This window comes from Nelusetta ayraudi, unplaced genomic scaffold, assembly GCF_046127955.1.
Source record: "Nelusetta ayraudi isolate G7.1 ecotype Tasmania unplaced genomic scaffold, CSIRO-AGI_Nayr_v1 ptg000173l, whole genome shotgun sequence".
Classification (NCBI taxonomy): Eukaryota; Metazoa; Chordata; class Actinopteri; order Tetraodontiformes; family Monacanthidae; genus Nelusetta; species Nelusetta ayraudi.
The window spans coordinates 624,662-650,000 of NW_027466222.1; the positions used below are offsets into that span (position 1 = coordinate 624,662).

Here is a 25,339-nt window from a genome sequence, read left to right on the forward strand (position 1 = left end):
ATTTCTACGGAAGCTCATTGCATCTCCACTTTGTTATTCTAAGAACGCTTTCGCTGTCACAGAATGAATGAAAACCTGGTTCAAAATACAAGTGAACTTGTGTGGCTGAGCGGTCGTCTCGGTCAGTCCTTCACACAAGACGGCTACTATTTTGAGTCGCTTGCAAGGGCAGCTCGTTCTAGTGGCGCTTAAATCACGTTAAGCCTACATTACCCACAGTTCCACGCGCTCGTAATTCCGCCTGCCTTCAATCAGCGCGTCCTCTCTGGCGCACCAGCCAGCAGCGGGACTCGGTTGCTGTTTCAGCGGTGTCGGAAGAGCCGAGAGTGGCCCACGGAGAAGCGCCGCCGTCGGCCGAGATGTCCGTGTCGTCCGCCCACAGCCCGGGCAGCAGCAGCAGCAGCGGCGGCAGCCGGAGGAGGAGGCCGGCGGAACACGCACCGGGTGAGCGGCTTGTTGTTGTGCGTACGAGCATGTGTCATGGATGCACTCCTCCTCCTCCTCATCCTAGAACTTTATTAGTGTGTCCACTGTGTTCGGTCGGGCTCCGCTGGGGACCTTCCCCATCATATGTTTCCATACAGCTCACACTAGAGGTGCTGTTAGCGGTAAACACTGCCAGCTGTTGATTACTAAGAGCGGATTGAGAATGATAAATCTGTATTTCCCACTCCGGGGGTTTCCTAGCTCAGTCACTTCCACTATTTTGTTTTGTTGTGGCAAAGCACTAGTCCAAGAACAATACGCTCCTGCAAAGGAATCTTGTATTAATTTCAAAACTATATACATCAAAATATGACATATATTTCTATGTCAGCTCTTATCTACGTGTTGAAAATGGCGTGGGTGTATTTATCTTTTTAATGTCCACTTTGTCTGACTCTCAACCATTGAAAATTCTTGTAGATTCTTGTAAAACAACATATTTGCAATGAACATTCTCAAGCTGAACATGCACACATGAAATGAAATGAAATGAATGATACTAGAACCCCAGTAGCATTGCACAATCACACGCTACATTCTGGAAAGAGGAAACAAAAGAAAGCCCTATCTAGTGGGTGAAGCCACCAATTTGAACTGTTTGACTTCTAGTAAGCCCGTCCGGTCCCGTGACACCAGCTGTTTTATGTCTGCAAGTAGTTATTCATCTGCTAAGGCTGTGTGTTGTCTGTGGCCTGCCCCAGAAATGAATGGAACAAGACTTTATTGGCGTTGGCTTAATGACTGTCATGCCTGTGGCTTCCGCTCACTGCTCTCTCAGGCTGGCAGCAGTTGTGTTCGTACTTGGCTCAGAGGAGCTTTAGCTCCCTAATAAAAAGGAATTGTGTTTCCATGTTGCGCAAACTATTATATGTTAACGAATCGACATGCACATTGTTCAAAGTTGTATTAACTTCGTAGGTTATGTTTTTCTGTGAGATCTGTACAAAATGACACTTCAGATGTATGTGTTTTGTTTGAATCAGTGGTTTTGGATGTGTTTTGTACAGTTAATGTTTGTCTCCTTGATGCCACTCAGCCTCTGTGCGACTATTTTCATTGGAGATATCGAGTTCTCGGGTGGGTGCAGTGTTACGGCAAGAAGGTCGTGACTCAGGGGTTCGATTCCTGGGCCTGGGGCCTTTCTGTGTGGAGTTTGCGTGTTCACCCCTGTGTCTGTGTGGGTTCTCTCCTGGTACTGCAGCTTCCTCCCACAGTCCATAGACGTGCATGTGAGACGACTTGGGAGCTCTAAATTGGCCATAGGTGTGAATGCGAATGTGAATGTCTGTTTTGTATTTCCATGTAGCCCTGCGATAAACTGTCAGTTTGTCTGGGGGTCACCCAGTGTCACCCAGTGTCACCCAGTGTCACCCAGTGTCACCCAGAGCCACCTGGGACAGGCTCCAACACGCCCTCTCTGCAGGAGAAGCGCTTGTAGAAAATGGATGGAGTGCTTTCCCCAAACAGTGGAGTTGCATTATACAATGTTGTTCACCTGGAAAATTGTCTTTATTTTTTAATGACCAGGATTAAACTATGTTGTCGTGGCAACATTCAGTACCAGATCACACACCTGGTGGTGAACCCATTGTAAACTGAGAATGTTTGTTTGTCTGCTATTAGATTAAATAGTTCAGATGAAACCATGTGATAATTGATCAGCGTATTCAATGTCACAAGATTATACACCACATTATGCACTTGACTTTCAAAGGCCCTTCTGGATCCGCTAATTCACAGATTGCATGAAGCCAAGTCATGACTCTGGGTGTAATTTGTAGAGTTTTGTTGTTCCAGATTCTTCAAGCGAGGCCGCTTCACTGTTGGCTCAGGGTCATGAACAGACCAGTGAACGACTGGGTGCAAGCCAGAACCAGTTGAGTTCGACTGACAGCCCGCATCACTCCCAGTGTCCTGCCACTTGCACAAGACAATGCATGGCTGCACACCCACGTAAGTTCTCTGCATCAGCTGACTTGTATAAAAACAGCAATGTTGTTCTGTGGTTGTTGTTGTTGTTGTTGTTGTTGTTGTTCATCCTTCATCTTGTCACTTTTATTCAAGGTCTGAACTTTCACGCTTGTGACGACGGCTGGGTGGAGATCCAAACCAAGAGGACCATCCGAGCGGAGAACGAAGTGGAGGCCAACAAGCTGGTCAACAACTACAGGGTGAGAAGTGAGAAGTGTTTCCGTGCATCAGTCAAAGGTTCTGTTCTCCGCAGATGCCACCTTGACAAACATCCAACCTTTGCTTCTTATGCTTCCGACACTTTTCTGGAAATGTGCACTTCAACACACAGTTTTTGAAATCCACCCTTTGTGATGTCACAAACCTCCTCAGCCAGACAGTCATGCAGTCACGTTGTTTTTGTAATTTTTCAAACAAGTGGAAGGCCAGTTTGCCAGAAGTCTGGATACACAAAGATATGTCAGGCTGCTCCACCTGACACCAGAACAAATGATGATATGAGTTGAACCTTTCATAGTCGCTTGGTTTTTAACACAATGGCTCATCCCTCAAACTGTTTTGTGTCTGAGTGTCCATCTGTGTGACAGTTTGGTTTCAGAAAATGGAAGAGCCACGTGACGGAGCGTCCCTTTGAAGACAGGTCGGAGGTTGTGAAGGAGCTCTACTCTGAACTGAACACTGTTAAGCCACATTCTGGTACGTATGGTAAAGATTTGTTCGAGTCAAAAATAATTTACACTAACATGTGGACCTTTATTTCCCAAATCAGACTATTGTTGGCCTCTTTATCTTTTATTTTATTATTGACCAAAGTTCTAAATGTTATTACAAAGTAAGGAAATACATTGTTCATCCTGATTGCCGACAACATCTTGAGTGAAACCAACAACATGGGACACAGTATGACAACACGTATATGCCTGTTGTTTGACGGACGTCAGCATTTAACTTATACAGATGAAGAAAATGTTTGTTGTAAACTACAAACATTCTGGAAAAATTGTGATACAGCAGCACAAACCCTAAAAATATATTAAATAAATTTTTTGGGAGCTGCTGGAAAATCTGTCAACTCTTTAACTGAGGTTTTGTCTTTGTCACCAGGTGGCCTGGTCTCGTGTGGAAACCTTGCATATGTGCTGCTCTTCGGCTGGTGGGTCTCTCTGACGTATCTCTTGGTTGGCTCGCTGATGTTCATCACGATTGCTGGTGTGTCATACGGTGAGTCTTGCAAATAACAGAGCAGAGACTCTGCCACCAGGTCGTCAGCTCATCGTGTTTTCCATCTCACCGTCAGGTAAACTTTGCTGGAAGTTGTCCTGCTACTTCCTCTGGCCCTTTGGAAAGACCATACATGAGGTGAGGGGTGAAGTATCTGCGCTTCAACACAGTATTTGGAAGTTTTTCCTTCTTGAAGAGCGACCCAGCTCTGCAGTCCACTCATGTACTATGGGGTTATTTGAAATAAATGTTTAATATTCAAACAGATTTTGCCCCATTTACAAACTAGCGCTGCTCTGGTGGGATTTCTCCAGATTGGTAACACGTTGAGGAGATGCTGTGACCGAGCACCGAACTGTGAGTGTGGCATGGGGGAAGACGAATGCCCAGTTCTGCTGCCGTCACCCACTGATGAGGAGGAGGAGCCACTCTCAGAACTGCCGCAGCGACGTCCGTCCGGCTCCTACTGGGTAACGTTCAGCGCTTTGTGGTGGTTTGTCAGGCAGCAGTGGTGTGTAGATCATGAAGGAATCTTTATCATTCAAAGACTCTTAAGATACAGCACAGGATGTCTCAGAGACCACACCTTCAAACAGCTGATATCTCTGGGCGCTCTTTTCTTTCCCAGCGTCGTTTCTCCACCTACTTGTGGCTGCTGCTGGGGTTTCCTCTCCTGGCCGTCGTCCACTCCCTGGCCTGCATCTTCTCCTGGATCCTGGTCTTCACCATCCCCGTTTCCAAGATGAATGCGCGGACCTTGGGCGTCATTCTTCTCCTGCCCCCTGAGGACGTCTTTGTGTCCACCTGCCAACAGAGGAAGGCAGGATAAGGCCTCGCCGCTGATCCCCCGCAGCACATGAACCCGGTGAGATGGTTCAGCGTTGGTCACCTGCCTGTTTTTGCGCCTCTGCTTAGCGTCCAGGCCACGAGACCAGGGCGCTGCTGTGCTGCTACCAGGCTGTGAACTGGTACTACTACAAGTACACAGTGGATGGCATCAACGTGTTTGCTGTCAGTATCCTTCACCGGTCTGTCTCTTGGTGTTTTTGAGTCCTGCAGAGACGCTGTTTCACCTTTGACCCTAATAATCAGACCTCCTTCCTTTGGTTATTGTCGCCATGGTTGTTGGATACATTGACAAAGAAAACCGCTTTGCCGGCTCTGACATCAAGTTTACCATAGCCATCGGCTCCATCATACCCCTGTCTTATTATATTGGTATGGGGATCGCCAGGTTTGTTCTTTATTGGATCAAAACACACTTGGACATTTGTTTGTTTTGCTGAGTGCCCCTCCTGTAAAATGTTTTTTTTTTTTTTCCTCTGGGTATCTGAAGCATCTCGGCCCAGAGTAACTTTGCTGTGGGTGCTGTGGTCAACGCCACTTTTGGCTCCATCACAGAGTTGACCTTCTACATCACTGCCTTGCTGAAGGGGCACCAGGCAGGCAAGCCATGTCTGCAAGAGATCGTCAAGTCTGCTCTGACTGGCACCTTGCTGGGATGCATCCTCTTCATCCCTGTGAGCCAACACGCATTCACATCACATTTTGCTGCTGATTAACTAGAATGGAAAAAGTAGAGATGGGACACTGCTTAAAACTCAAAACTCAGAATGAAATAAAAATCTCCCTCCTGTCATTTTTCTTCTCTTCTTGTGATCCTAATCTGTTTTGTAAATTTGACCTGTATTTGCTTTGTGTTGTTCTCAGGGAATTTGCATGATCATCGGAGGACTGAGACACAGCGAGCAAACATTCAACAGTCGCTCGACAGGCGTGAGCTCTGCGCTGCTGTTCATCTCAGTAGGAGGCAAGTGGACAAATACACGTTTAAGTGAAGCACAGATTCCGAGAAAAGCAAAAAAAAAACAAGCAAAACTGTCAATTATTAAAACATTATAATAAAGGCAGTTTTGATTCATGAAACCTTGGATCACTGGACATCATGGCATACAGCACTGCATTTAAACAAAAATGCAAAAACCTTTTAAGAGCTGATAAAGGTTGTGATCTTTTCGGGTAACAATGTGGATATAAGCAGTGTCTTGATGAACACACTGCAGGTTTAATGCTGGTTTTTAGAGATGATGATTCTGAGAGGCTGTTCCTGACTTTGCAGATTGGGGAACAAAATAATAAAAGAACAGAAAGTCCAGACTTCTGATTGGCGGATGAAAACCACTTTTTGGCAGATTTCAAATTCTCTTTAATGTGGGAGAATCTGCTCTGTTCTCCTTTTCTACTTTCTATCCATGGCGTGTGTGGACCAAATGACCAGAGTTGTTATTTGGTCCACAAATCACAGCTCAACCAGGTTCTGTTCTTCTGTTCTGTTCCTGCAAAGTCACTGTTACCTGAGAGTTTAGCGCAGCTTTAACCGTCTGTCTGTCCCCAGCAGGTGTCTTCGCCCCGACGCTCTTCTCCAAGGCTTACGGCAACCTGGTGTGCGACGCCTGCACCAACTCCACTGGAAACAGCACGAGCAACAGCAGCGGGCCTTTCGTCTGTCACAACTGTCACTATGATCTGGTTGGTGTGGAGATCCAGCTGCACCATCATCACGATGATTGCAAGAAAAACATTCCATCATGTTTAATAACATATTATCTTTTTTTTTTACCAACAGCAAAATTCTACACTGTTCCATAACCACGTTGAGTAAGATATTTTTTTTATGTGCATATACTAACTGTTGATTAAGGAATCAAATAATGTGAATAATGATACAAAGATTAGTCACAGTAGTGGGACTAGTAGTACTAGTAGTAGTATTAGTAATGCTGAAGGACTAAACTAAAACTTTACCACATTAGCTGAGGATTCCAGGGATTCCAGTTTGATTCGTGTTTCCTCCCTCTCTGTTGTTGTGCGGTCGCTCTCGTCAGGCCGCTGGTTTACACCGTGTCTGCCCTCCTGCCAGTCGCTTACATCATTGGTTTGATATTCACCCTGAAGACGCACTCCCACATTTACGACATTCATGTCGGCGAAGGACAAGGCACGTATTTAAAACAAAACAACCAAAAACAAAACACACGCAGCAGTGAAAGTAACCAGATTGTCGCGCAGCTTCACAGTGAGGCTGCAATGTGACTCTGTGACTCACTGTGTCTGCAGTGGCGGACCAACACCATGGAGCGGTGGTCCACTGGTCCAGGTGGAGGTCTCTGATCATCCTCATCATGGCCACCGCACTGACGTCTGCTTGTGCTGATCTTGTCACGGAGAACATCCAGCCCTTGTTGAACCAGCCCAACGTCTCTCAGGTCAGGACACGCCACCAATCACAGGACACGCCACCGCGCAGTCACACGTGGCCTTCGCAGCTTCTGTTTCTTTGCTTTCCTGAAGTAATGTTCTCTCTCATTTGCTCCTTCAGTATTTTATCGGGGTCACAGTTCTCGCCATGGTTCCTGAGATCCCAGAGATTGTTAATGGCATCCAGTTTGCACTCCAGAACAACATCAGTTTGAGGTGAATTCTTGCCTGTTCGTGTCTCCCCTGGAAAAAGTGATCTATTCTATACTCTATACTATTCTCTTTCTTTTCAGTCTGGAGGTTGGAATCTGTATTGCTGTTCAAGTCTGCATGCTACAGATCCCAATCCTGGTCTTGTTCAATGCCTTCTATGTAAGACCCCTTCAGCTTACAGTCAGTCAGTCAGTCGCCGCCTGTCTTCCAGTGTAATCACACACTGTCTGTCTCTGTAAGGATGTGGGATTCCTGCTGTTATTCAGTGACCTGCACCTGTGGGCCAGCATCTTCAGCGTTATACTCGTCAACTACATCTTCATGGATGGCAAGTCTGACTATTTTCAAGGTAAGATGGACCATCAAGGTCATCATTAAGGGTGACTGCATGAATTCAAGGGCTGAGTCATTGTGGGACATCTTACATCGTCCTCAGTTGATGTGCTGATTCTCCATCAGTGCTGTTTTCTGCTTTTCTTGCATTAGGCACTGCACTGGTGGTCATCTACCTCATCCTTCTGGCTCTCTATTACTTTGCTCCTTCCCCGGCGGGCTGCTGATCCCTGGACCTTTTTCTTCCTGTGGTTTGATTCCTGACCTTGTCTGTTTTGTATATACTTATGTGTATCTGTCATATGGCAGATGTAATGCAAGTTTGGACACTGATTTTAATTGCTTACTATGCAACTAGATCATACTAGATATAGTTACTAGATTTAGGTACTATGTCTAGTTACTGGGTCATTTAAAAATTAATTGTATGCATAAATAGTGAACAAGATAACAGTCAGGTGATCGATGCTAATGAAAAAACTGTTCTGGTTAATTCAGAACCAACTGGAAACTGCAAAGTTTCACACCATATGTGACATTAATATAAAACATTGTTTAGTGTAATAATGCCTTTCTAACAGATGGTGTAGATTTGTGAGTAGTGCCTACATACCTAACCAGCCAAACCATACAAACTACCTAGTTTATCCCTAATTTGTTCATTGGCACCTCTTAATTTGTCTACATTTTTGAAGTGTTTTCTGTTTTAATTGATTTTTAATGTTGGTAACATAAATGCAATACCTGCAATCAAGTACAACATTTTCATGTCAAGTCACTAAACTCATGTCCTCATGTCGTTAAAAATCAATTAATGACAAAACCTTTGAAGCACTTTTTAAAACAAAGTTACAAAGTGCTTCACTGAGCCAAAAACCTTTTAAAACTCTTCAAAGATCTTGTATTTTATGACAGAATGTCAAAAGTGTTTGCACTGATGCTAATTTATGTGAATTACTTTTAAATGTACTGTGTGCTTTCTGCAATTGAAAACGGTACCTGCATTATTTTAAACCTAAAGTATTGTTTACACACTGCTGGCTGCACTGAGCAAGGAAGACAATCTGTCAGTACAACATTATTGAAAAAAGATCCTTTTGTGTTTTTATTGTCCACTCAGACAGGAAATTACAAAACATCATGTACATCATTTCATTTGAAGTGTCATTCACCTTCTGTCTCAGGAGCTTCTTGATATAGACATGCACACACCAGTGACATGCAAGATGATTGCAATCCAACATCAGGAACAGATGCAAATAGAGACAGTTGGTTGGTTAGAAGAGCAGCACATTTACCAGGTTTGAGGAAGTACAGATGGCGAGTGTTGCTTCACAATTCACTATAAATAAGGCAGTAACATGTTCAGACTAGGAAGCAAGTGAAGGGAAGTACTCGCTCTGAAAAGGTCAAAGTGATTGTATTAAAACAGGACATGAAAGAAAATGCTGGTCCTATGATGATGAGTTTCAAGGGAGGTAATGAGGAGAAAAGGCAAATGTGTGACTCAAAACCAAACAGTATTTACATTTGATAGGCAATCACTCGTCCTTCCCAGAATCACCTCAGTAGCCAATCGTGGATTTACAGACGCCGACTGCTGATGGACATTTGTGACCTGATTCTCACAGTATTGAACCTCCCCAGTATGTCTTACATAGTCTGGCAAAAAAAACAAAAAAAAAAAACCCTCCAAAAGTCAAAAATGAAAAAAAAAAAAAAAAAAAAAGTACAAAATATAAAATGAAAAATACAACCTGTTGTACAATATAAAAAGAATAAGTGATTTTAAGCACAAAGGAGCAAATACGAGACAGCAAAGGAAAAATGATTGCAACAGTTTCTGCTCCACCAAATAGTTTTGTTGTAACAAAGAGTAGGTCCAGTATTTCAAATAATCATTAAAAAAATGACAGGATTTAGCTTATGGAAATAAACAATGTCTCCATGTGAAAAACATCAGGCAAATCACACAAGGAGATGAAAAGGCTACAAATACACAGAGTAACAGCAAAAGAGAAAACGATAAAAGAAATAATATGAAGCAGGCATGAGTGACAATAACAAAAGGAAAGAGAACAGAAATTGGAAAGGCACCTGATTGGAAAAAAAAAGGAGAATGTTTAGTGTCATTGTGGTGCTACAGGTGTTTCCGTCCATTTCAGACCTGTTGCTTTTCCGCAAGGAGCAAGCAGGCTTGTAGAGGCACATGAAGGTTCACAGTGATGTCGCAGTAAAGATCGAACCGCAACTCCCTGAGGAGGGGAACGTCTTCAACTCCGTGTCAGTCTGCAAATCCTCTGGGCTGAAACGCAACTCATTAAATATTTGACCTAGAACACAGTCATCAGGTGTCACAGTGTGCCAGTGGTTAGAAGCAGAGAGCCTCCACCCGTGAACATGTGGCTCATTTCTTACCAAGCTGAGCTTCATTGGCTGTTAACCACCGATTCCTTCGAGCGTCACCCAGCCGAGGTGAGCAACATTACCCGCCGTGAAATGTGTGACTTTTTACGATTTTGTAAAACGAGCTTTAAACGGTGATGCAAGGTTCATAAATGATTGAAAAACCTGGGCAGCGCACATAACACAGTGGGACCAGAAAAACCAGATACACTGGGAGTGGAAACTGGCACACCACTGTGGTTCTGATGCATGCACAATTTGTGGTACATGCAAGCCAGCTATAACGATCGTCACATACAGAGAGAACACCTCACAATTCATTTTTTTTTTTAAAAGCACACAAATTTACATCAGACTACATTTAAAAAGGCATTCAAAGTTGTCATAACAATCTGACATCTGGCTTTTAAGTCCTTTCGAGGACTTTGTGTCAAAAAGGAGGAAAAAAAACAACCCCAAAACAACAAGAACGACCATTTTGGAGCAAGTGCTTTTTTTGCACACACACACACACACACACACACACACACACACACACACACACACACACACACACACACACACACACACACACACACACACACACACACACACACACACACACACACACACACACACACACACTACTTGAGCCGCTGAATCAGCGTGTGCGTCAGTCCCAGGTTGAGCAGCTGCAGGGTGGACAGCTGGGCTATGTGAGGGAATGTTTTCAGCACTTTCTCCCAGGTCAGTTCAAGCAGGCTGGGCACCACCAGCCAAACCTTGTACAAGGAGCCAGTTCTTCTGTTCCCGGACATGTTGACCACGCCGCCGTGGATGTACATGCAGCCGGCCTGAGTGAGAGGAGCAGGTGGAGACATTAAGGACCCACAGCTGTCCGTGACGTCACGACACAGAAAATGACTGTGTGAGTGATTTTTTTTTTTCTCTCTCTCACTAAAAACATACAAGGCTCTAACTTAATTGAACATTCTTGGCATGTTCCGCAACTGATGCCTGAACTAAATCTGAACTGTATTTTACATAAAGTATTTGATCCATCATTAGAGGAAGGCTTTAATTTGAAGATGTCAGCCAAACTGCCGACCATCTGACTAACTGAACTACATCAATAAAAAAAGAAAAGAATACTAGATCTATTCATTAACCAATCAGCTGTTTGATAAAATGAAATCAGTTGGAAGTTCATAAGAAATTGTAGCCTTTCATCTTCCCTGCCAGTACAGAAGAAGACAAACTTATCACAGCCTGGAAGACGTGTGTGACAGATGACTCACCGGAGTAACAGCAGCACAGTGAAAGTACGCTGGTTCTGGCATGACCGCAGGCAGCTTGGTCCACTGAAAGGTTTGCAGGTTGACCTTCCACAGGTCCGACAGGATGACCTCTCCATTATAGCCGCCACATATAAAGACTTCTTTAGGTGGGAAAACAGACAGACAAGTTCAAAAAACCCCACTTCAGACCAGTGGGGCTTCATCAATTTGCTCCAAGATTCCAAACGACCTACCATTTTTGACCTGCACGCAGCTGTGACACCTTCGGGCGGCAGGATAACCTGTTATGAACCGAGACGATGTTACCTCAGTGTGATGAAATCAAATTGTTAACGACAGAAAAACGGTCGTCATTGCTCACCAACCTATTTTCTCATGAGGTTTTGTCACCATTTCCTCCCAGTAATTTGTCTCCAAATTGTATGCATGAATCTGAAACAGACACAATATTGAAGGGAAGGTGTTGACAAGGAACGCACACAATCGCTCCCTAGAATTAGTCTGTGTTCTCATTTGTATCACCTTGTCCAGGGGATATGACGTCCAGGAAGTCCCACCACCTAAAATGTAAATTCTCTGACCATCGTGAGCTAATTCATGTCTGTACCTGTAAAATGTATTGATATACATATCAGTACATTTGATTATTATCATCATTGTTGTCCAGAATCAAAATAAGTAATAATTAATGGGAACCTCTCTTCAGGCAGATTTGAGGGCACATTGTTGGGTTTGAGGTGGGTCCACTCCCTGGTGGTCAGGTCCAGCCTGTGCAGGTCCGTGCTGTAAAGGTAGCCTGTTGTTCCTCCAAACACATACAGGTAGCCATTTATGATGATCATCGCCTGGAAAGAGATTCATGTTAGTTTACATGTCCTGCACAAATATTCCTTTATTTGTTTTGTTTTTCTTGAAGAAATTACATTACCTGTCCGTATATCTTGTTGGGCTTCTTCCCTCTGCAGCTGAGCAGGTTCCATCGTTTGTACTGAACATTGCAAACATGGACATCGTTGCCATTGTTCTCGCCAAATGGAATTCCGGTACCACCAAACACAAGCAGGTTGTTCCCGTGCAAAACAGCTACGAAGGGCAGAGAGGCTAATCAGTTTTCAATGGGATTTTTAGGCTGTTGGTCCATGCAGCTTTAAGACGTGTGAAGAGGTGACCATGCAGTTAAACATACACGAGCACACAAGCAAGGTGTTTCATCTGCAACAACTTCTTTGTGTGCGTGTGATGCCTTACATCTCCACAAAAATGACAGAGCCATCTAAAATTATTTCAAGGTCTATAAATGAGTCCATACCTGACATGGAGGCCAGCTCCGTTGGCATGTAACCCTCCGTGCGAACTTGTTGCCAGGTGGCTGTGGCGAAATGAAAGCGCCAGAGTTCTCTGAAAAGAGGGTAGTCTTCGTTCTCCGATCCACCCGCCTCCTCAAAGTCTGGATTGTAGCCTCCAAACACGTATAGATTGCTGCTGTCGGCAACGCAGCGGTGTCCGCTTCGAGCCGGTGGCACGCAGTGTCCTGAAGGGCGGTCAGGATGCAGTGTGAAGAACAGCCATACAAACAAAACACTTGTTCCCCTCATGAAGCAATATGTACTCAAGGTTTGATTAATCCTGAATATGCCACTATGGGCTGCTTGCTTTTTGATTACATAATCTACTACCAACCCACTGGAGGTACAAAAGAGAGTCGCCCGAGTCCTCTCAGAACACTGCCTCTAATTTTGTTGACAAAATTAACTTCAAATTTTAAAAACTTAATAATCAGACATACAGTTTGTGCAAGTGCATTATATTTCCAACAAAAATACCACCTTCTACTTTCAGTTTTTCCTGCAAAGTAAATCCATACCAAGTAATGTTGCTGTTTAAACAGGCCGAGTCGCAGACAGCCTGAAAGGATATTTCCCACTAAAGTTTCCCTGTTTTCTGCACCGTCTGAAAGCACTCACTATCCCTACTAAATTTAAGCTGCAGGTCAAGATATAGAGAACACAGAACAGGGAAATAAACAGATAAAAATTCAACAATACAATGTAAATTGTAAAGCAAGGTGAAAAATGTAGAACTTCGTAGAGTTTTGGACGTGCGGAGGATGCAAAATCAGAGGCAAAAATCACTTTCATGTGTTCATGTGACAAAGGCATGACTGGTCTGAAGTGAAACTGATGTGTTTTTCAGTACCTTCTCTCAGAAACCTGTTGGGGATCCGCAGGTTGGGGCAGGATGGGGTGAAGATGCGCCGAGCTTGAAGCCACCGTGCCCGCTTCTTCGGGCCTGGAATCAGTTGCCATAAAAAAAAAAAAAAAGCAAAAAGGTGAGAGTGCAAATGCCTAAAGTTGGTGAAGACTTGGATTGATATACAACAGTCTCACTATAGATTTGTATCCTCCTTGAGGGTATGTGGTTAAATGGTTCACACTAAGAACTATAAAGAACCATTCACAGTGGCACCTTACAGGACTGACTGTTAGTGGGTTTTTCATCATCTTCTATTTTATCCAATCAGTTTGTTTTTTGTTTTCCAATCTTCAGCTGAATGCCCTCCTGGGTGGGTTAACGTTTGAGGAAGACCTCGCCATTGCCTTGAGGCACAGACATGTAAACAGCAACAGTTTGCGAAGGCTGAGGTTTAGCACCGCTGCCACTCTTGGTCTTACGAGATGACGACGGGAACCTGCTCCGCTGTGATTTCGTGTTTTGACAGCGCTGTGGGAAAGTGTTAGGGCTTCGTTCCCACGGCGATTGCAGCTAGCTTCCGTAGCAACGCGGGCTAGTCGTCGCCTGTGCGCCGCAACGGCGATAACTTGCTAAGAAATCCGTTAACGATGCGCTGTTTCCCCAAACCGCCACCACGAGGGCGGAGGTAGAACCCACCCCGAAAAACGACGATGAGTTCAAGTTGCTGTCAGCGGCTGTGTTGTGGTTGTTCCTGGGCAAACACTCGGTTGTGTTTACAAACCTGAGTCGCGGGTGAAAGGCCTCCACGACAGTTTCTCAAACAGATTGAGCTGAATGAGAGTTCCGTCGTGCTCCGTGGACGACATCTCGACGGGGAGCCACGCAGCACAGGCTTCACACCCGGACCTGGACAAGAACCTGCTGGGCTCGGCCCAAACTTTGTGACATGAGACCGCGAACTCTTGCAATCACGCCGAAGATGATGACAACAATAACGACGCGACAGTTGACACTCGCTGCTGCTGCTGCTGCTGGATGCGGCGGCGCCGTGACCAGCTGGCCCGAACTGACCAATCAGATTTCAAGTCACTCGTCGTGTTGCATTCAAGAGCCACGCGGAGAGTTAACCGTTACTATGTTGAAAATAAGTACGAAGCGTGGAAATTAAAGCTCTATGACGATGGGTTGAGAAACTAAAAGCACGTAAAGATTCCGGCAGTGAGGTTTAAAAAACAAACAAACAAACAAACAAAAAAACAAGGGTTAGGACACTCTTCTTGTAAAGATTTACCCATGGCATGTATACGAATCCCACTTTGGTGACAGAGGACGATTCGAAGCTTGGTGACAGCGACCAACACATAAATCCCTGATTTCCAAGTGGATTGAAACATACAAACTAAACACTATCATTCCGACTGGAATGTGTGCTCTTACAATAAAACACAGCATTTACGAAACAAGACACAGACCCTCTAAAATGCTTCCAGTTTTTAGTTTGTTTGTTTATAGATTTTTCTTATATTATGTCGACTCATTTGATGCTAAACCAGAGACAGCTGATTGCGCTCTCTCTCTCTCTCTCTCTCTCTCTCTCTCTCTGTCCTTCTGATTAACTTAACCCAGACTCAACCTTTAACCCAGATCTTCAGGGACCGCTTTGCTGACATGTGGTAATCTGGATTTGAAGCTCATGGGAGAGGCTGTAGGCTCACTGAACAAACAGACCAGTCCCATGACAAGTTGTATTGTTGGTCTAACTCAACAATAGTGTGGAAATTAAACACACAGTGAAAAATTGTCAGTGGCTGTAACAGACGTGATTGTGATCACAACTGTTTAGATTTGAAGTTTGTTCTCTAAAGATGACAAGGACTATAACAGTCATTTATTATACTGCGTACATGCAGCCATGTTAATATTTAACATTTAATGCCCTTGCTCTCTGTACAAATGTTTAAGTTGTCACATTACACGAGCCTGATGAGGGAACCAGGGCTGCAGTCTTGTCTATATGTTAAAAATTATAATCCCCAAATCCATTCTGTTACACAGGATACCATTTAGACTAATTAGATTAATGACCCAGGAGGAATGTGTCACATGTTAATGTAGAGCCACTTCAAAAATGTTTTTGTGTTAATTTACAGCTCAAGGAGAATGACAGAAGACAACAGTTTCATCCAAAGATATATGTCAACCATATTAACTTTTTTTTTTTTTTAAATGTTTCAATTTGCCACTTGAGAAAGGCTAAACAAACAACGACTGCAGAATATTAGGGGATGTCTAGTATCAAAGAGCAGAGTGGCATGAGTGTACGACTGAAATGAGTCCAAGTGTAAGGTTAAAAAAACAACAACAATTCAAAACAAATCTGAACAGCGATGACAGTGTCATCGCCACGAAAATGAATGAATGAATAAATAAAACAGACCAATGTACACATTCACATCCAGCTAAGACTCATCCAAAGTTACAATTCTGAGTTTATGTTTGATTCCCCCTGTCATTGAGTGAAATTCAAAATTCAATAACAAGAGGTTTGTTTCTGATCCTGTCATTTCATTAAAGAAATCATGACCTACTTAATCACATATTCCCACTCAAAGGTCATCACAGGCCTTGCAAAACATCAAGACCATGTACCTTTAAAGTTCTTGTGCATGCCTGCTTGCTTGCCCTTAAATGTTATCTTTCAAAGACCGTCTTTGAAAGAAGTCTTGACAGAATGTGTGCCTATTTCTTAAATCATAGCTTAGAAGGTCCAGGATTTTGTCATCTTTCTTAATTTTTATGAGGTGATCCCAGTGGACAGATTAAACACCCGAGTGGGAGCCTCATCACTCTCTTGGGAGAGTGTCACTGAGTTGTCTGTAATTCTCTGTGATAAAATGAAGGGCTCGATTTCCTGAACTGTGTGTTTTAGCACAGAATCTCTGACGGGTGAGGTGATCCTTTCTCAATTGTGAAGCTTTCACTGACAGGCTAAAGACATATTTTATGGATAAATCAAAATTAGTCAAGTGAAGTTACCTTATTTCGGGAGTTTTATCTTATTAGATTAAGAAGTCAGGGACAAAATCAGGCAAATGGCACTGGCAGTGAAGGGTCTGACCCAGAATTACTTTCTTCCAATAGCTGTGTAGCTAATGGATACTTAATAGAAATAGTTAATTAAAACTTCCTGAAGTTAGTAGGACTGGGGTTGCTAATTTACTCGTATTTTATTTATAATTAATTATACGCTGGACAGTGTCTGAGTGTAACAAATTGCCTTCCGTGTCCGTTTTCAGAGGCAGTAGTGCTTTTATAAGGCCTTCCTACAACTCTTGTCCTAACACCAAAAATGTTTTGCATTGCTGACATAACCTGCCTTCACTTTTGTTCCACGTCCATCTATCCAGTTCAGACTTCTCTCAATTCTCCCACAAGGTCCACCAGTTCAGCCGGACAAACGTCAATTATCTCGAACTTTTCCAAACTCTCTCCTCTGCCCACTTGTTCTGCTGCATTTCCATATTGTGAAAGGCCAGGTACTGGAGTGGGTGGACCCAGCAGCTCCGTCTCATAGAAATGTACATCAAAGAACACGTGCTGTCTTTGATGACGATGTCAGTTGAGCCGCAATAAAAAAGAAATGTCGTCCTTGAATGTGGGCTTTGAATGTGCAGATTCTTTGCAGGGGGGCGAAGAAGAGAAAAGAAAAGGAAAGAAAAGCCCAGGACCTTTTTATTTTATTTTATTCCCTGCCACATACGACAAGGCTGCTGAGTGGAGCACGTTCTGTGGAGTGTATTTCTATGCCGGGGCCCCTCCTCCCCTCGGTGTGGACGCTGCTGGGTTGATGTCACTGGCAGAGAGAGTCTTCAGGACAAGACCCAACTAGGCAAAGCAAGTCGCTCGAACATCCAGCGAGAGGCGAGCAGAGAAACAGTGGGCCATGGTGCGGCCAGGACCTTGTTCCCGGACTCTGTTGGAAGACTGTTGACTCAGTCCCAGTGGAGGCTTGTGCCTTGTTTTTGCCACAGCTAACAGGGCTGGTTGGAGGAGCCTCGTCGCCACCGCAGTATTATTGTTTTGTTTTTTTTTAGTTCACTTCCGAGAGGAACCCAAAAATGTCGTCTCCAAGTCCGGGCAAGAGGCGAATGGATACCGACGTGGTGAAACTGTATCCTCTTTAGAACACAAACAACGAGCTGCTGTGGACAAATGTGCTGTTTTATCCCAACTGTCACGTCACGACAGTTGTGACTTTGTGTGCGTTTCCTGTGTGTAGGCTCCAAGGGTACAGTGAGGCGGCTGCTTCTTTAGCTGAGTGAGCTTGAAAAAGTGTGTAACGTTCAAACACTTGATGTGCTTCTATTTCTGCGTGGCGTTGGATCCCTCGGCTAGCAACTTAGCAGAATGACGTCGAAGCTATACACTACACCGTGTCAATATGCGTGTGTTTGTGTGTGTGTGTGTTTTTTGGGAAGGAATCTCTTGCGCGTTAGCCTGCTAGCACATTAGCAACGCTCTTTGTATAGACGGAGAATCGCCAGCGGAATTTGTCGCAACGTAACGCTTGCTGTTTGTTGACTGTGTTTGCTTTCAACGTTGTTAGCCTGCGAGCTTCGGAGGCGACAAGTTACTGGCGTTCACCACTAATGTGTGTTCACTGTGTGTTCACTGTGTGTCCCCGCAGCACTGACAACACGGTCCCAGGGATTAGCGGCCACTTTTCTACATTTTCAAAAGGGGAACAATTGGCAAGAGACGTTGCATTTGGTGATGTTTTTGTGTTGCGTTCGGGTGAAAGACAGCCAGCCAGTGTAGCTTTCATCATCAAGGCAGAAACAAATGGGAACGACACAAGCAGACACGGAGGTTGTTTTCCAAACGCTACATCAACTGATAACTGCGTTCCTTCATGTTGGAGGAGGTGGCAAACGGTGTCGACCTTTCTGAATTGTTACCCAAACGCAAATGCAATCTGCCAACAAGAAGTCATCTCAAATTTTAAAAAGATAAAGTCACAAGTGTTGCGTGCCAGGTTGGAGTTTCGAGGGCGGCGTGGATTTTTGTTTGTGTTTTGCCACCATATTGAGGCGAAAATTGTGAATTTGTGAATCATCGTCGCTTAATAAGCAATGTAACGCTTGACTTTCGACCAAACGCCTCGCAAGTGTCCCCGTCGCAAGCGCTCGTCGAGTGGATGCCCTCGGCGTCGGTGGTAATTGTGTGTCGCGATCCGCTGAAGTTGCATGAAAGGATTTTTCTAAACAGCGTGAGGTGAATTGTTTTGTTTTTGTCCTGCAGCTAGGATGCTGCTCTCTCATTGGCCCGCCTGTTACCATCCGGAACATGGTAGAAGGCGGAGCTTGAGACACAGCTGATCGAGGAACAACAGGCGTGCTGTCCTGGGCACATGCAGCGATGGGGGCTGGGAACATCCAGTGCAGCTCCACTCCAACTCAACTTGTGGCTCTCGGCTCGCATGTAAACATCGAGATGGCCATTTTGAAGTGTTGCGCTTAGCAGGTTTTACAGTTTCAGTAAAAAAAAAAAAAGAGAGAGAGAGAGAGAGAGAGAGAGAGAGAGAGAGAGAGAGAGAGGGTTATACTAAAAAAAAAAAAAAGAAAAAAAGAAGACATTGTTGTTGTTGTTTTTTTTTTAATCCAGATTAGTTTAAAACAACTGAGTAGGAACTGTAAGACACTGGTTTTTAACCCTTGTTTTTGTTTCATGTTAGTCTTAATTATCACAGACATATATATCCAAAGTTATTTCTTAAAAGTCAATTGTTTGAATCATGTTTAATTCCTAAGTGATAGCAATACTATTAGAAGAACTTAAAAAAGTATATCTTAGTACATTATCATAGTCTTAGTCTGCATTAGGTGTGTATATAAGTAGAATAAGTGTACATGGATCTGGTGTATTAGTATTCCTCATGACTTTCAGTGTGGTATTATACCATTATACCATGACTTACGTCAATAATCCGAGTGTTTCTCCCAAGAATTTACTATGGCATTTTTTTGAAGTCAACTTGTATCAGGTGGAACAGGAATATATGTGTTAAAGCTGCTCTGCTGGTTCTTCTGGTTATTACACAGTTTACATGTGTGCTCGGCGTGGCCGTCCCTTGCTAGTAGTGGTAGCAAAACTGCATATTTTTCTATTCTAGGGTTTAAATCAAACTCATTTGAATGTTTTTCACCACTGCTAAAACAAAGTTTGACCAACTCCTTGAAACAGGCTGCTGTTCCTTCATTTGCCCTTCTGGGAATGTGGAATATTACACTGTCAAAAAACAAACAAGCCACATACTACAGAGTACTGTGTGCTGTGATTGCAGGTCACTGGTTTGTTTTTTTTATACATATATATATGTGTGTGTGTGTGTGTGTGTGTGTGTGTGTGTGTGTGTGTGTGTGTGTGTGTGTGTGTGTGTGTGTGTGTGTGTGGTTTTTAATAGATATGTTACTGGCCAATGACTCAAATCAGAGCAGTTCTGAGACTCAGTGTCAGGAAAAGACATCAACTTTACAATTTGTATTTAAACCATTATCCTCTCTTTTGTGAACACCAGTTTGTGCGTACAAAGCTGTGGAAAGGTGACTCCCGTGCTCACTTTACTGCGGTGTGAGCACGTGTTATTTATAGAACCCATAGCCTCGGATCACATTTAAAGCCACCATCTTTCATGGTCAGTGATTCGCAAACAATTTTGCCATTGAATGAGTGAACTTTTCAAAATGGCTTTTCTGATGGAAGTTCCCATTTATTTTGGCCCCTCAAAGTTATATAACCAAGGTCTGTATTCCTTTTCTTTACGCCGCAGCAGTTCAACTAAATGAACATCCTCATGGAAACTCGGCCAGATTGCCGTGCTGAGGATGACACAAAGATTTATGACTGGATGATGAAACAGGGTGTGACGGCTTTGAGAGGTTTTGTGCCTTTGTGTTTCCCCATTAGTTCTTGCGTCAGACGGTTGTTTGCGTGAATGCCCCCAGAATTCTTTGTTTGCTGCTGCTGTGATTCTGACACATCGCCATCAGGGGTGTCCCCTTCCTTCTTCTGCTACTCGGGTAACTAGCAGACCAAGGGAGGCCGCCGTCAGCCAGTGAGCTGGTTAGTGGCAGCCTGCCGAACCTCATAACATTTCATAGTTGGCAGGCGGCTCACTGCTGTCTCCCCTTTCCGTATTGTTGCACTGTGGAGAGGATTATTAAGTGGCCGTGGTCTGTCGGGCATTTTTGAGTTGGCTTACATTTGGAAATCCAACCTTGTTTTTTCTGTTGAACTCTTTACTTTACTGTCATGGACAAATGTGCGACAAGTTGATTGTCTATTTTTGTGTGTGTTGTGGCGATCCGTTGACACTTCGCTGAATGTCCGAGCCCCACGTAGCCGTATGTCATTACTCAGGCAGCCTAGCAAATTCTTATTAATCTCATTCTTGGAAACCGCAGCATGATTTTGCTAAGTCTGCCAGAAATAAAGTTTTTTTTTTTTAGTTCTCCTTTGATACCTGCCAAATAGTTTTCTTCATGAATGCATTCATGTATTCCTCCTTCAAATACAAGTGAAACATCCTGAAATATAACAAGCAACAACTCTGCTCAAAGAAATGCCGGCCGCAACTGTTACTGTTGTTTTTGCTGCCGCTGCCTTTTCCTTAACCAGCTGTCAGCATCGAGAGCAAGCACGAGGTCACCATCCTGAAGGGCCTCAATGAGTTTGTGGTGAAGTTCCATGGACCACCTGGAAGTAAGGGTCTCCGTTTTAAACACGCTGAGTCATGCATTTATTGTCCCTTTCACCTGCAAATCCAGTCGCAATCAGAATTTCTAGTGGAACGTCCAGTTGGTTTATGGTCAAGTCATTTTGTCTCTTCTTCTTGTTTCCAAGCTGCCTATGAAGGTGGAGTGTGGAAGGTCAGAGTGGATCTACCAGACAAATACCCCTTCAAATCACCATCAATAGGTTTGCAATATGAATCGATATGTTTTGAAGCCTTGAAATCTCCTCGCCAAGTTGTGCATGATGGAAAGTAAACTCTCCTCTTTCAACAGGGTTCATGAATAAAATCTTTCATCCCAACATCGATGAAGCGTGAGTGCATTCCTCCACACCTGCCCACATTAAAATCCAGTCAGTGTGGCATCAAGGAAAGTGGCTCTGTTGAGCTGTTGTGATGATTCTGCCTTGTCTCTGTGTGTCTGCAGGTCAGGAACCGTCTGTTTAGACGTCATTAACCAGACATGGACCGCCCTCTATGGTAGGTTCTTGCCACAGCTGTCCTGAAGTGTTACAGCAGCTGCCTGCCTGGTAAAACAGAGCAGCGGTCGTGGTCCATAATGCGTCGAGCCAGCAGGTTCTACCTCCAGTGTTGAGCTGGAGGCAGCGCCTGGGTTTAATCAGCTTACACTCTGGTGAAAATTGCGGCTTGTATCGAGGTCATGAATGTGTGCCGGTAGATAAGAAGTTCCAGGAGCTGAAAAATGATGATGATGTTGCTCGTGCGTCAGTCTTTACCCTCCGAACTGTATTTTAAAGAAAGAGAAAGCACAGATCTTCAGTCTGCGTTTGATCAATTATTATTATTATTATTACGTATTTATGGGCTAATATTTGAGTGTTTCTGTGCGTCTGTTATTGTGTCATTGCAGTGTTGAGCAGTTCAGCAGCACTGAAGCTTAGAAAGGGTTTGATCAAATATAATGGAGACATTGTTTGATCCTCCACCAAAGAAACCTATTAGCTGTTTAGGAGTTACTGCTCTTTGTTACTGTTGCTGTTCTCAAATGACTTTGACTCGGTTTTCTTTGTTTGTCCGCTCTTCATGTTGACCTGTCCTCCCTCCACTTCTGGCAGACCTCACCAACATCTTTGAGTCGTTCCTGCCTCAGCTGCTTGCCTACCCCAACCCCATTGACCCCTTGAATGGAGACGCCGCCGCCATGTACCTGCACAAGCCAGAGGAATATAAACACAAGATAAAAGGTACTGATGACCTCAAGCATTTGCTGTGTTTGTTAAAGGTTTATGCTTATAACAAAGTTCTTGTACTCAGCTAAACTAAAACTACATCTTCTGCACTTTCAGAATGCAACTGTCATTCATTCATTCATTCATTCATTCATTCATTCCCCCAAAGAGCCACATGAAACTTTTGCAGGTCCCATATTGCTTATTTACAGTGTTTTCTAGCAGTGATACATGTTGCTGGTCTGTCATTGAAGTCCAACTTCTTGACTGCAAGCAAACGTAAACAAACAAAAGCGAATGATGGCTTATGCGCTTCACACCATTCGTTGAAATTTTAGAAATACCGCTTTTATTTTGCGAAACACCGCGATTGAAACGCAGCTGAAGTCCCCTTGTTTTGCTCCTCAAACATTCTGAACTGAGTTTCACACATTGGTGTGTCAGCAGTGTCTTTAGGATGGTGAAAAACGTCTGATCTGTGAGCACAAGACGCATTGCACCCACGAGCCACTGTGAGCTCTTGTACTGTACGTCACAGGTACGTCACAGGTACGTCACAGGTACTTGTGACGTACCTGTGACTATGAATGTGTGGGGGGGGCTTCAGGTCCCAGTTGATGTGATGTGGCAGCAGCTTCTCAAGCTCTGCTCTCACTGTCACTGCGTCTCTTCCAGAGTACATCCAGCGGTACGCCACGGAGGAGGCTCTCAAGGAGCAGGAGGAGGGCGGCGGGAACTCCTCCTCCGAGAGCTCCATGTCAGACTTTTCAGAGGACGAGGCCCAGGACATGGAGTTGTAGTTGAAGGGGGGTGTGTCCCCCGACCCCCCCGCTCCCTCTCCCTCTCCCAACTACAAGACTGTTGATCTCCTGAAGACGTTCAGTGCTATATTCATATTTAAACAAGACGATTTTTTTACAATGACACAAGGATTTTTATTGCTGCAAAGAAGAAAAAAAAAGATTTGCAGTGGGATGTCATAGAATATTAACCCTCTTATTATTATTATTATTATTATTATTTTTTATTTTTTTGACATCGTTACCATCTGTCGTAGACGTGGAAGAGGAACGCGTGAGTTGCTCGCAGCTCTGGCTCCAGCTGTGGAACTCTGTCCTGAGCGGTGAGGCCAGTGCAGGAGGGCCGACCTCCAGCAACACTGCGTCTCTTCACCTCTTAACACAACTTAGGTCTATTTTTTATTCTTCTTACTTTGAGATACGACCTCACCGTCAGGCGTCGTCGCCTCCCCACAGAGGACTGCAGGATGACAATCCACCATTTCTCCGAGCTCCCCACAGACTCTTGTTGTGGTTGAAGCCGTCACATTTCATCTCTTGGGGGGGGGCCACCCAGCCTGGCACCCCCGCTGGCAACCCACCCTGGCACCCACCCCGGCACCCAGCCATATCACTTCAAGCAGAGGGCCGCAGCGCAACTGTGCGTGTGTGTGTGCGCGCGTGTGTGTGCGTGCACACGCGCAGGCAGCACAGGTGGCAGTGCAGATGTCCTCACCGACAGAAGCTCCACACAACTTGCCGTCGACCGCCGGAGCCACTTCAACACTGCAACACATGCATTTGTGTGTGTGTGTGTGTGCGCGCGTGCGTGTGTGTGTGTGCGCGTGCGCTCTCCATCTGTGCATGCATGATTGTAATCCAGGGAGAAGAACTGCATATTGATATTCTGTGCTGTACTAAAAATCAGAGAAGAGGAGGCTGTTCCTCCTCCTCCTCTTCCTCCTCTTCATCCTCTCCGTCTTAGGAAGTTTTTTGTCATTCTCTGAGTATCTTTGTATATTGTGGCATGACACAGAAGTAAAGTTGTGTAGGCCTTTGTGGAGTTGTAACACTGTAGACAATGGGGAGCACGCTTGTGTGCAGGTGGGGTTCACTCGGGGTTTTTCCAGGTCCTTGTGGGTTTCTTCAACTTCCTAACTTTGCATATTGCTTGTGTTGAACTATAGTAGGTGTTTAACTCACGTTCTAGGGGTAGAGTTTTGTTGCGGGTGCTGAGTCCTTTCGCATAATGTATGGTTAAAACTTAAAGTAACACTAGTGGACAGGTGAGGTTAGTTAGCGGGATCGGTTCCCCTCCAAACACGATGCACCCCCCCAACCCTCCAACCCCCGCCCACCTTTATATGCAAACATCTCCATATGGAATCTGAGGCCAAGGAACGGAAGGCAGGTCATGGAACTAGACACAGGGGGCAGTGCAGTTCTTAAGCATGACTGGACGCCCCCTGGAGATGGGACGGCATCATTGTAGTCTATGTGGAACTATTTGAAAAAAAAAAACATCTATTTGACAGCAACCTTTTTGAGAGAAAAAAAAAAGGTAAAAGTTCGTAAAATAATTTGGCTTTTTGCGTTTTGTTATCCCCCTGTTACTATTGCAGTGTCACAGACAAATCCGGTCCGTTTTTGGTTCAATTCATCCAGTGCATTCCTCTCTTCCACGCCGTCAGACTGAAGTGCTCTTTGATTGAGTCATTCTGTATTTTCTTTCAATGCTCAAATGTCTCCTAGCTTTTCCAAATGGAGGTTCCAGAGTCTATAGGGAGCTTCGGGTTTCGTTTCAGCACAAAACACACATGGAAATTCATGAGGCGGTTCAGGCAAATGAGGTCAAGTAACTTTTTAAAATAAAGATGTTGAAAGTGTCAAACTCTCAAGTGGCAGTCACTCATAAGTTCAATATTCTCAGTTTTCTCCTTAAAATGGTTCAGAGTTTCTTTTTTCATGCTCACATATGGAAAGATTCCTGTTAGAGCAAGGAGGTGTTATCAGTGCACTGATGGTTTACTGTTGAGTGTAATGGTCTGTGTCTCGATGCACACTTGAAGCCTGATACATGTTTGTTTTTTTTACCCATGTGTCACACACATTGCAGATCATTTAGTATTTTTATGGTTTTCTTTTTCTTGACAATCCTCTTAGAGTGTTCATTTTGTCTTGGATTATATTAAAATTCTTTCTTATCGTCATCCCTTTGTC

The 25,339-nt window shown here is 44.2% G+C and overlaps 3 protein-coding genes across 3 annotated transcripts in view; 2 read left to right on the forward strand and 1 right to left on the reverse strand.

Moving 5' to 3' along the window:
* The first annotated feature begins 60 nt into the window (after positions 1 to 60).
* Positions 61 to 9,513, forward strand: cax2 (cation/H+ exchanger protein 2). Its single transcript, XM_076014814.1, has 20 exons — positions 61 to 444; positions 2,284 to 2,439; positions 2,551 to 2,657; positions 3,045 to 3,150; positions 3,559 to 3,678; positions 3,755 to 3,816; positions 3,993 to 4,148; positions 4,307 to 4,498; positions 4,594 to 4,693; positions 4,771 to 4,912; positions 5,015 to 5,198; positions 5,389 to 5,488; positions 6,077 to 6,207; positions 6,305 to 6,336; positions 6,564 to 6,676; positions 6,796 to 6,944; positions 7,058 to 7,152; positions 7,230 to 7,308; positions 7,390 to 7,498; positions 7,636 to 9,513. Exons 1-20 carry the CDS (start codon positions 360 to 362, stop codon positions 7,707 to 7,709), a joined length of 2,292 nt encoding a protein of 763 aa, XP_075870929.1. The 5' UTR covers positions 61 to 359; the 3' UTR covers positions 7,710 to 9,513.
* An 877-nt stretch (positions 9,514 to 10,390) lies between these two features.
* On the reverse strand, positions 10,391 to 14,470 carry LOC142880848 (kelch domain-containing protein 10-like). The gene is made up of 10 exons (XM_076014812.1): positions 14,140 to 14,470; positions 13,362 to 13,454; positions 12,475 to 12,696; positions 12,094 to 12,248; positions 11,862 to 12,010; positions 11,688 to 11,772; positions 11,531 to 11,597; positions 11,399 to 11,446; positions 11,166 to 11,305; positions 10,391 to 10,721 (listed from the first exon to the last, which is right to left on the reverse strand). The coding sequence occupies exons 1-10, from the start codon at positions 14,222 to 14,224 to the stop codon at positions 10,512 to 10,514; spliced, it is 1,254 nt and encodes a 417-aa protein (XP_075870927.1). The 5' UTR covers positions 14,225 to 14,470; the 3' UTR covers positions 10,391 to 10,511.
* A 2,602-nt stretch (positions 14,471 to 17,072) lies between these two features.
* The window catches only part of LOC142880849 (ubiquitin-conjugating enzyme E2 H-like), an 8,736-nt gene continuing 469 nt past the window's right edge, over positions 17,073 to 25,339 (forward strand). Inside the window, exons 1-7 of the mRNA XM_076014813.1 lie at positions 17,073 to 17,529; positions 21,043 to 21,119; positions 21,261 to 21,335; positions 21,425 to 21,464; positions 21,578 to 21,630; positions 22,227 to 22,355; positions 23,016 to 25,339. The exon at positions 23,016 to 25,339 is cut by the window's right edge and continues 469 nt beyond it. Coding sequence (XP_075870928.1) covers positions 17,477 to 17,529; positions 21,043 to 21,119; positions 21,261 to 21,335; positions 21,425 to 21,464; positions 21,578 to 21,630; positions 22,227 to 22,355; positions 23,016 to 23,140 — 552 coding nt within the window. The 5' untranslated portion in view covers positions 17,073 to 17,476 and the 3' untranslated portion in view covers positions 23,141 to 25,339. The remainder of the gene's footprint in view (positions 17,530 to 21,042; positions 21,120 to 21,260; positions 21,336 to 21,424; positions 21,465 to 21,577; positions 21,631 to 22,226; positions 22,356 to 23,015) is intronic.

Bases quoted from the DNA above. Each gene is read 5' to 3' on its own strand.
- LOC142880848 (XM_076014812.1), bottom strand. From the start codon at position 14,224: ATGTCGTCCACGGAGCACGACGGAACTCTCATTCAGCTCAATCTGTTT. The intron at 12,249-12,474 runs GTATGGACTCAT...TGCCCTTCGTAG, and splicing joins GGAGCTGGCCTCCATGTCAG to CTGTTTTGCACGGGAACAAC. The intron at 11,306-11,398 runs GTAGGTCGTTTG...TCCCACCTAAAG, and splicing joins CTGCGTGCAGGTCAAAAATG to AAGTCTTTATATGTGGCGGC.
- cax2 (XM_076014814.1), top strand. From the start codon at position 360: ATGTCCGTGTCGTCCGCCCACAGCCCGGGCAGCAGCAGCAGCAGCGGC. The intron at 2,658-3,044 runs GTGAGAAGTGAG...TCTGTGTGACAG, and splicing joins AGCTGGTCAACAACTACAGG to TTTGGTTTCAGAAAATGGAA. The intron at 5,199-5,388 runs GTGAGCCAACAC...TGTTGTTCTCAG, and splicing joins GATGCATCCTCTTCATCCCT to GGAATTTGCATGATCATCGG.